General features: G+C 45.3%; 1 protein-coding gene across 1 annotated transcript in view; it reads left to right on the forward strand.

Annotated features, from left to right (window-relative positions):
- Positions 1-5148: 5148 nt before the first annotated feature.
- Positions 5149-10741, forward strand: part of LOC109291914 (activin receptor type-1-like) — an 80387-nt gene continuing 74794 nt past the window's right edge. Inside the window, exon 1 of the mRNA XM_019509151.1 lies at positions 5149-5233. Coding sequence (XP_019364696.1) covers positions 5161-5233 — 73 coding nt within the window. The 5' untranslated portion in view covers positions 5149-5160. The remainder of the gene's footprint in view (positions 5234-10741) is intronic.

Here is a 10741-nt window from a genome sequence, read left to right on the forward strand (position 1 = left end):
ACTGGCTCTTAGACTGGGATTATGGTTGGGAATCCATTTTCAACTACCTCACAGCATGCCTCTGTGGCACCAGGGGACTCTCCTGGTCATCTCTGACTAGAGTCCTGCCTGTCCCAAAATATGGTTCGGTTATGCCAGACTACCAACTGACAGCCCCCACAGACACTGTACTAAGTACATGGGCCCAAATAAGGAACTGGGTTTTGGTCTGGGATTACAGCAGGAAATCCTTTTTGGGCCACCCCACACCACATCTGTGTCACCGGGTAGTCTCCCAGACACCCTTGACCAGAGTCTTGCCCGGTCCAAAGTGCGGTTTGTGCGTGCCAGGCTGCCAACTGACAGCACTTCTCATGCCTACTGTACTAAGTATATGGGTTCAAATAAGGAACTCGCTCTTTGTTTTTTATTACAGCTCCCCAGCTTTGAAATACACATGTATGAAAATATTTTACTGTTGCAGCTACATCCTTAATGTAAGTCCCTGCCTCACAGCACCAACTTAAGCAAGAATTATCAACAGGTACTTGGTAGATATTACTTCCTTCTAAAGACATAGGTTCTTCAACTCGTCTTTAGTGTAACTGCTCAAATAGAGATGTCACAATGCATCACAGGTCAATTTTGCATAAAGTACTATTATCAGGTTTTCTAGCAAATACTTTACCTATTTTAATATTTCTGAGTCAAAGGGAACAAGTGCAATGGAAGACAGAAATTCAGTAAACATCAGTTCATTAATGAAAAACCATGCATATGACTCATAACACTTTCAGTGAATCTGGCTCTCAGAAGAATTGAAAAATTTGATCCTTGGCTCTTTCCACCAGATATGTTTATATGTGACATTAAGTAAGTTGGTAGTGTAAGATTATGCTGTAGCTGTGCTGACATTAAGTAAATAGCTATATGCATACCTATATATAAAATTACCAAACCATACATTCTCAATGCCATTCTCTGGCTTTTCAGAGATGGTAGTATTCTGTTCCCTTGCTCCCAAAATCCCTTTCTTGTATTTTGTATTTATGTCTTCTGGAGATAAGTAGATGGTTTGTTGTTAGTTAAAATATGTCACCAGTCCCGATTAGTTCAACAGAAAACATGAGACATGCAAATTCATCAATCAGAGCTCACCAAAACAAAGATTTTTGTCATTGCGGGTATAAAATAGTTGGGCTAATGGTACAATATTAGTGAGCATTTTGTATGTTTCCACAAATTTGGTGTTACTGAGAGCTGGTGTTACTAGGATGAGCTTTTAGAATGCAAAAGGTAGGATGTGGAGATACATTAGCAACTAAAGAGATCCCCAAAGCTCTTAGGAAGGAAAGTACACCAAGCCATGTTGTTGCACCAGCATTGATTTATTTGTTTTAAGCTAATTTGCATTGTTTTTTTTTAATAATATTTAGTTTTAATTAAGTTGATTATAAATCAATAATGCTTAGCATGAGTATAGCAGTCATTTTATGTTTTAATACAGTGATTTTAAGTTGCTATTATAAATTAAGTTTGTTATTGTGTCTTTATATATATATTTGGATGTATGGATGAATGAATGAAGAGTTAATGGTACAAGCTATATGTCAGCAAACAAGTTACCAAATGGTGAATCGTGCTGAAAAGGCTGAAGAATCCAGTCTGTACCAGGCAAAGAATAAAGGTAAACAGAAAAGATAAGATTGAAGACAAGGTCTGCAACATCTCAAAGCTAGAGACCCTGGACACAGCAGCAATAATGGAAGGTTACTGTAAAACAGAGTTATTGAAGAGTAACACATAAAGACAATGATGCATGGGCCTAACTGCTTGTCAGGATGGAAAAGTACTGAGATTTCAAACAAAGGAACCACAGAATCAGAAAAGGCGGACCAGTCACCCAACACCAACTTGAAAACCCTTATAAAGGAGAGAGATTTAGCAGCAAGAGGTGGGGTAACACTTTGTGAACTTCACTGGAACACAGACGCGTCTGTATCCCCCATTTCTGATCTCATACTAACTAGGTTGGCCATCTAGTGTATAGTCTTTGAGCAACAAACTTTGGTAACTATAACATCTGCCTAGTAATTGGGAGTGAGTACGTGTGTGTGTGTGTATGAGCGCTCTTTTGAATATTATAATCAATAGTTTTGCCTTATCCCCCTCATAAGGTCTTGCTCGTCATTTGAGTTAATTGGTAATTCATGTAACAATGTTCTTGCTGTGTGAATGTGTTAGAAACAATAAGAACATCTGCAAGGATACACACAGATACTTAAATACAAAGCCTCACTCTCCTGGAATTAAGAGCACTGGACTGGTGCTAATGCATGTCAGGTTGGGTTCACCTACTACCATTACCTATGGTAGATGGTACTACCTGTGACTGTTAATGTTGAGTGCTGGCAAGTGATTAAATAACCTGGCAACCTCTAGGCTGCCAATGGCCTTCTGCAGACGAGAACCTTAGGGTGGGGTATTAGTCTTACCCCAGCGGAGGAAATGCCACCAAAACGTTGTGGCACCAAAGTCCACTCCATGGTAGGGTAGATTGGGCTCTTTAACCCAGATCAGGGTGGCAATAGTTTTGATGGAAAAACACAGGTGTAGGCAAAAGGAAAAGATTCCAGACAGAAGTCACTCCCTGGATCTTTTCAATGAACTCTTCAGAATAAAAGTGCTTCTGAATACAGTGCTTTATAGTAGGTCTACATCAGTGGTCTCCAAACTTTTTCAGTAGGAGATACATTTTGGAATTTAAAAGCAAACAAAGATCTACACCCCCCCCCAGCAGGTAAGGCAATAAGGAGGGAAGGGGGGGTGCAGATCAAGGCAGAGGGAAAAAAAATATTTGGGCACATGCGTCCCCAGCAGGTAAGTCTGTGGGGAAAGGAGTGGGGGGAGTGGCAGATCAAGGTCCCAGCCCTAGCACCACTCCCTCTCTCACTGCTGGGGCCTCGATCTGCCCACCCCCCAATGGCAGTGAGGGAGAGAGTCGGGCTAGAGCAGGGGCAGGCCCTACAGCCAAGGTGGGGCAGGACAGAACCATGAGTGGCTTGTGTGGGGGCGTGGGGAGGGAGGGCATGCACCCTGGGAGGGGGCATGCACCTCCAGATCTGCGTGCAGGGTGGGGTGGGGTGGGCTGCAGCTGCAAGCTCTCCAGCATTATGTCATAGTAAGTCTTGTGTGGCCCTCATTACCCAACTGTTGCTACTTTGACTGTCGTAGGTGGTAGAAGCCCAGGAGAAGTGCAGCAACCCTTACAAAGAGGAGGACATGGACCAATGGCATAAAGCTGCAGCAAAGTAAATTTAGATTGGATAGCTAGAAAAACTTCTTCCCTATAAGACTAGTGAGGCAGTGGAATCAATGCCCAGGGAAGTTGTGGATTTTCCATTGCTGGAGGTGTCAAGAAGAGGTTGGACAGCTACTGGTCAGGGATGATTTAGGCATAGCTATATCTACATGTGTTGGGGTGTTTTTAAGCCTTTTTCCGAGGTAATGAGTGCTACTACAGCTAAGGCTGGGGACTTGAACTGGGGTATGCCAATTCTCCTGCTAGGAGCAAAGCCAGAGTCCTGACTGGAGGGTCTTGCTCTTTACTTAGGGTCAGACCGATCACCATATTTGGGGTCAGGAGGGACTTTTACCCCTGGCAGCAGAAAGCAACAGAGCCTCTGGGGTGGTCCTCCCTACCCAGAAAGTACTACTAAACTGGTGCATGTGGTAGAGTCCCTGGATGGCAGCCTGGGTGAGACTCCCATCTCAAGTGACTGGGCTAGGAGGGAGCTCCCCAGGTTGGATTGCCACTGACTGTGACTGTGATCAGTTCTGAGCTACAGTTAAAGGTTAATAGTTAAGGTTTTTATTAGTGAGTACCACTGTTCCCCTTTTCTCCCTTGAGCTTTAGTTAAAGCACCACTGCTGCCATTTTGAAACGTGGGGGCAGTGTATACACATAACACGGAGGCTGCTGGAGCTCACTAATTAATACGCTAACTAGCACGCTTCAGCAGATTGGAAGCAGACTGAATTGATCGAATCTTCTCTGACATGTGCTAAATACCATGCATTGGAGCAGAGTTCCACCACATGTATAGATGCCCTGTATTTTCATGCAGCCATTCTTCCTGCAATCCAGCACCTGGTGGAATAGCAACATAGAGATCTTAAAAGTTAGTTGTCAATTGGCAGGCTCACACTCAAAAACCAAGCATTGCGTAGAACAGGGACATGCCCAGATTTCTTCACGAGGCTCCCTTGGTAGTGGGAACATATTTTGGGATGATGCCAAGAGGATTTTGCCCCATGATCCCAGCAAAAGAGCAGCTCCTGATTGATAGCAATGTAAACAGTACGTGGGGATTGACCAGGCAAGACTCTGGTCACAGATGTCCAGGAGAGTTCCCCAGTGCCATAGAGGCACAGTGTGGGGTGGCTGAAGAAAGATTTTCAGCCATAATCCCAGCCCAACTACCAGTTCCTTATTCGAGCCATTATACTTAGTACAGTGGCCAGGGTGCTGTCAGTTGGCACCCTGGCAAGGCCAAACCACGTTTTTGGCCAGCCAAGTCTCTTGTCAGGGATGTCCAGGAGAGCCCCCCGGTGGCAGAGGTATGCCATGGGATAGCTCAAGAACGATTTCTAGATATAATCCCAGCCCAGAAACCAGTTCCTAATTCAAACCCATATACATAGTACAGTGGCTGGGGGGCTGTCAATTGGCAGCCTGGCATGGCCAAGCCACATTTTGGGTTGGGCAAGACTTTGGTCAGAGATGTCCAGGAGAGTCCCGTGGTGCTACAGAGTCATTGTGTGGGGTGGTCCAAGAAGCATTTCTAGTTCCAATCGCAGCCCAAAAAACAGTTCCTGATTCAATCCCATATATTTAGTACAGTGGCTGCGGGGCAGAGGGGATGTTAGTTGGCAGCCTGGCATGGCCAAACTGTGTTTTGGGCCAGGCAAGTCTCTGGTCAGAGATGTCCTAGAGAGACCCTGTAATAGGGAACCCTAGCCCTGTTACCAGGAAGCAGGGCAGCCTCTTTATATCCAGGACTTTCTGGGTGCAGTCATCCAGTCAAGCAGGGGTTAAGGATTGAGCCTTCCTGGCTGGTCAGGTTACGGGAAGGGAAAGGCCAGAACTATACAAACCTCAGGCAGAGAAGGGGACTCCTGATGACTAGAGAGAAGCTGCAGCATCCTCCTTGGGAAGAATGTGACAAGCTGGGGGACAGAAGCCCAATCACATGTAAGCAGGCAGTTTGCCTCTCCTACCTTTATTTTCCTTATATGGCCACTGGGGCCTATTGTTTACATGTAATGTTAAGGCTGGTAGTTTGTGGATGAGGCTTTAGGGGAGGAGGAGACCTCATTAGTGCTAGAGTGCCATGGCAGAGGGCTCAAGAAGCCCTGTGCACTAGGGGGTGCAGCACTAGTGCCAAGAGTCCAGAGCCACTTGAAGGGAAGCTAGGAGCCTTGAAGCTGGGTCCTGGTGGGTGGGCTTAGGTGAACAGCCCTAGCTACAGAAAAAGGGGCAAGCCAGAGGGGGCTGAGGCCCTGACAGCTTGGAGCCACAGGAGTGCAGTGTAGAAGGGCCAGTAGGCCTGGTGTCACAGAAAGTATAAAATGGAGGGCCATGAACCCAAATGTGTTAAAGAGCTAGAGCCTCAGAGTCAAGCCCTGCTTAGTGGGTTTTGACTGACAGGCCTATCTAGAGAGAGGGGGGATAAGCCCACAGTGGCTGAGACCCCAACATAAAGAGGAAATTATAAAACACATCCTTGAGGCATGGGGCACATCAAGGGAAGGTCAGAGTGTGCATTTTGCCCTTAAGGCAAAAGGTCATCTTCTAGGTGGTGAGCCTTAGAGCCCATCTGGGAACCTTTGGGTCAGCCTCCCTCTTTAAAAACCAAGTGACATCAAGTTGTGGCAGGAAAGCAAAAGTGGGGAAGCTCCTCCCCAGAAGAGGAGGACAGAATATAGCAGGACTTGGAAGGGTGCCCCACTCACTGGCCTTTAAAAAATGCAGCCAGGGATGGCACTCTGTTACATGCCCCTGGTGGCACAGAGGCATGTCATGGGATGGCCCAAGGTTTTCTAGCTATAATCCCAGCCCAAAAACCAGTTCCTAATTCAAGCCCAAATACTTAGTAAAGTGGCTGGAGGGGGGTTGTCAGTTGACAGCCTGGCATGACTAAACTGTGCTTTGGGCCAGGCAGGACTGTGGTCAGAGTTCTTTGGGACAGTCCCCCAGTGGCAGCAACAGGAAGTCTGTGGTAGCCCAGGAAGTATTTTGCCCCATAATCCCATCCTAATTTGACCTTCATTTAGGACTCTGTACTTGATGTGGGATATTATTTTACATAGTAATTAGTAAACATGCATAGTTAATGAATTACACATCCTAAAGACAGAGAATTTCATTAACAACAAGCTTTTATTGGAAGAGGAACTGGGAATAAGGAACTAGGAATAAGCAACCAACTTCAGCCTCATGAAGTTGTGGAATCTACATCCTTGGAACCGTTTAATAAGGGGTTATACAATTATTTGTCTGCAATGGCTTGAGCAGGGCAGTTAACTAGACGAACCTCCTGAGGTCCCTTCCAGCCCTACTTCTCTATGATTATGAGCTATGCATTGACTCAGTGCCAAGGGTGACCTTAATGGTGCAATAGCAGGTACCCCCTGTAGAAGGGGATCTCTACCTCTGCTTCTTGGAGGAAGGTTACAGTAGGCAGGCTGGGGAAGGGAAGCTCATAGTGAAAGAGGCTACATAGTGCAGACTGATTTAAGTAGAAACAACTTGGGAAGGGCCCAGCCTGCAGGCAAGGGGGGCTGCTGATTGGAGATAAGTAGCAGCACCTGTGCCCTGTTATCTGCAGGGCTAGGTCAGATGATGGGTGGGGGAGGGGAAAGGGGCCATATAGTCCTGAGCCTGGGACTAGATGCTCAGACTGGTTTTGACACTGCAAGAAAAAGGAGTTCTGCCAGCCTCCTCAGGGAGCTAAGGGGGTTTTATGCTATAGTAGGTTTCTTTTAGTGTAATGTTTGTATTTTATGTTTAAGGCACTAGAGGACAGGGTTGTGGCTACAGAGGGAGGCTTGCAGGCCACTGCTTGTTTACCATGAAAAGCTGTGATGTATATTAGGGAACCATACAGGGGTGCCTTTGACCAAACTCCTAGCTTCAGTGGAGGCTGCTAACTTGATGGATCCCCGTACTAAAAACCTCAGATGATTCTTTATTGTTTGTGTATTCCACAAGTAATTTTCAAGTTCAAGTAGATCAACCTGTAAAAACATTAAAAAAAGCTAAAGTCAAGGATTATATTCTTGGTGCTATATTTAAAAAATGTTATTATAACACATCAATAGCTAGGGAAGAGTGATTACACACTAGCAAGTTCTGTTCATCTGTGTGCCAGAAATAGCAATTAGCACCAGTCTGCAGTTCCCTGGATCCTCTCAGAAGCCCTTCTTAAAGACTGGTGTTGCATGGGTTACCTACAATATCCCATTACGGAGGCTGGTTTTTGCAATAGGCTACATATTAAAGTCAGTAGATCTGCCATTTTGAATTGGAATTCCTTCAGGACTTTTGTTTGAATATCATGGGATGGTAATCATTTCACAATTTAGTTTATCAATTTTCTTTATAACTTCCTTAACTGACACCTCAATTTTGAGTCTGTTTTATAGACTGGTCCCCTGGAATGAGTGGCTCTAGTATGGGAATCTCTGAAGCTAAGGCCTGAAGCAAAGAACTTCTTTAATTTCTTGCAGTGGCCTTATTCTCAAGTATTTCTTTTGCTCCCTGACTGTCCAACTGCCCCATTGAGTCCCTACTAGGCTCCCTGCTTAGAAAATACTTTTATAAAGGTTTTATCATATTTGATGTCTCTAGTAAGTTGCTCCACAAATTGTTTTCGCTTGCTTTATTATGGTTTTATATTGGCTTGAGAGAGGTAGTTAGCCATGTTAATTTGCATTTTAGGGTGCATCCAGATGAGCATGGACATGCAGTATGTGGCGCCACAGATCCATCTGTGGCACCATAAACAGCAAATGCAGGCATTCTGTTTGTGGGGGAGGGGAGGGTTGACCCTGAGAGATTGTGGGGTCAAAAAAAACCACCAAAAAAAAGTGGGGTGGCGCATGTACCAGTAGCGTGCACCACCCAAAACTGGAGCCTGGCTGGTATGAGTCACACTTCTGCAGCAGGAAGCCTGGCCAGCAGCTGGAGTGTTGCAGCTGCAGCTCCGAGAGACCCCCAGCACCCCAAGCAAGGCTGCTGGGGCTAGCACAGTTGCTGGCCCTAGCCTCCCCTACCCCACCCAGGGTAACCTGGAATTTAGGATGGAGTTAGTTGCTGAAGTACATCTATGGGTGCTTCTGCATAGATGTGTACCTACATGTTGCTGTCTAGGTATCATTGCCTAAATCCAGTACTGGAATTGCATGTAATGAGATTTCAGGATGCTGGCACCAGGTCAACTGGAATCGCCCTTTAGGACCGCAGTTCTCAATCTTGGTATACTTGAGGCACCTCTCAGAAAATCCCAAATCTTAGTTTTCATTTTTTTTTTTTTTTTAATAACTAGAGAAAAATAATAAAGCAATTCTTCTATTGCAAAGAATTCAGAAACACCACAACAGATCAAACTTTTTAACACTATTGATTCCTATCTGAAATGTTTGGATGTCTCTTATGAATCATGTTTGTATACCTAACTAACAGTGCTAACACTGCATGACATCCCACAAAACTACTGAAAGAATCTCAAGGCGCCCCAGTTGAGGATCACTGCTTTAGGATTTAAGCATCCAGGATGCTGACAGAGATGGAAAAACAAAACAAAACTGCACACTACCAGAAGCAGAAGTGAGTTACTTCAAGCTGGCTCTGCAGCATCTGTATAGATCGGGCACTTTAGTAGGGCATTTTGGCACTTTCAGCTAAAACAGATTCAATCAGCTACTGCATAAGTGCCAAAAAAGCACTATTTCCTGTCTAGGTCCCACTTGAGTATCCACTGAAACTATTTTGAATCTAGCCACTATTTTCAATACCAGGCAGCCTAGGAAAAAACTCCTAAGTCTTTTTATTTTCTCTTACCTTTAGTCCCTTCTCACTAACCATCCTTTGCCATCTTTCATTTTCACTTAGTAATACTGTCAGATTTGGGGAAAGACAATTCAACTTTTTCAGTCCTGCTCAGTAACTTCCTCTGTGTCCACCAGTCTCTTGGGCAGCTGCTAACAACTTAATCATTTTCTTTTTCTGGGAAGCATTTTTGATGGCACGTTTTTACTGCTTTCTAGTTTCCAACCTTACAAAACAGCTGCGTCACTTCAGATTAGAGTCTTTACGTATATCATTGTCTTGCAATTGCCACCTCAAGTGTTTAGTCAAATGCTGTTTATCTGGGAAGCCATTGTGTTGCCTTCCTGGGTTTTTTTTATTTCCCGCAATCCTCTATTAATGTAACAACTTCCCCTCACCAGGCTCCATACGGTATTTCTGATGTATAACATAGCAGCTCCTTTATCAGAACAGACAGTGCAGGAGTGCCTGTCCACCTACAGCCTTGCATGCCCTGGGTGTTGCAAATTAATTATACAAATCTTCACCCAATAGAGCCCATGAGATAATGAAGTATGGACAGAACTTCTGTGCTCCCAAAGGGTCCTCCAGCCTCCACAGGACAGATTAAATGAGGCCTGCAGGGCAGGTCTTAACTGCCTCTTGAAGTTAAGCGATCTCCAGTCTTTGACAGGTATTAACTCTCAATCAGTCCGCAAAGCCATCTTCTAATTTCTGCCAGTCCCTCCACATGGGCTAAGGGTTGGGTTCAGGTCTCCATTTAGTCCCAGATTTTCTGGTGAGGGGGGCAACGGAACAACTCCTTACCCTACAAGACTTGCAGCATCTGTGATGGCTCCGAAGTTCCTTTGCTTGCTGTATGTTAAGAAGGGAGCAGTGGTTCCTTCCTCTGCCTGGCTCAACGTTAATTTACGCATGCCTAATAACTTCAATAAGTCATAAAATTATGTACGACTTCAACAAAATAACAGATTTTGCCTTGATCTCCTGGTGCAACAAGTCTAATTTTTTTCTAATTGAGTATAAACGTTTGGGATTTTTTTTTTTACTTTACATCTTTGCTTTTATAAGTTAAGATAAAAAAGAACAGCTCATACATTTCCTTCTGCTACTGCCAAATACTGTTAATGCGTTTGACCTGAGCCATTAAGCAAAGTTTGGGGACTAGAAGGTTGCTTTTGTCAAAAGGAGAAATTGAATTGTGGAGTGCAGGGTTGCATTTCATGAAATCCTGTCTGTTTATAGAGAATAATCCAAAGTCTAGTTTCCCTGAACATAACCGCAAGCGTGCGGCGGAAGACAGCCTCTTTGCTCGTGGCTATAAGACTTTTTCAGGCCAGCATTTTACCCAGAAGCGCTCTCTCAGGTTTCTTCCCCTTCAACTCAGGGTCAGATTACCAAGGCTTCTTTGGCTCGGTCTGGCCTTTATTTCTCTCCGCTGTGCGCCTGGACTCCCTAGCGGCCGGCCCATGGGGCTGAGGCTTTGGCAACGCAGCTCTCCCCCCGGCCCCGCAGCTCAGGCTCACGCCACTCCGCGCTGCACTCGGACGGCTGCCCCCGCCCGGCGCCATGAGGGCGGGACGGGGCGGCGCAGCCAATGGGGAGGCCGGAAGGGTGGTGAGCGCTCTACCGTGCGCGGAGGGGGCAGGG

Source organism: Gavialis gangeticus, unplaced genomic scaffold, assembly GCF_001723915.1.
Source record: "Gavialis gangeticus isolate Ggan-Ray unplaced genomic scaffold, GavGan_comp1, whole genome shotgun sequence".
NCBI lineage: Eukaryota > Metazoa > Chordata > Crocodylia > Gavialidae > Gavialis > Gavialis gangeticus.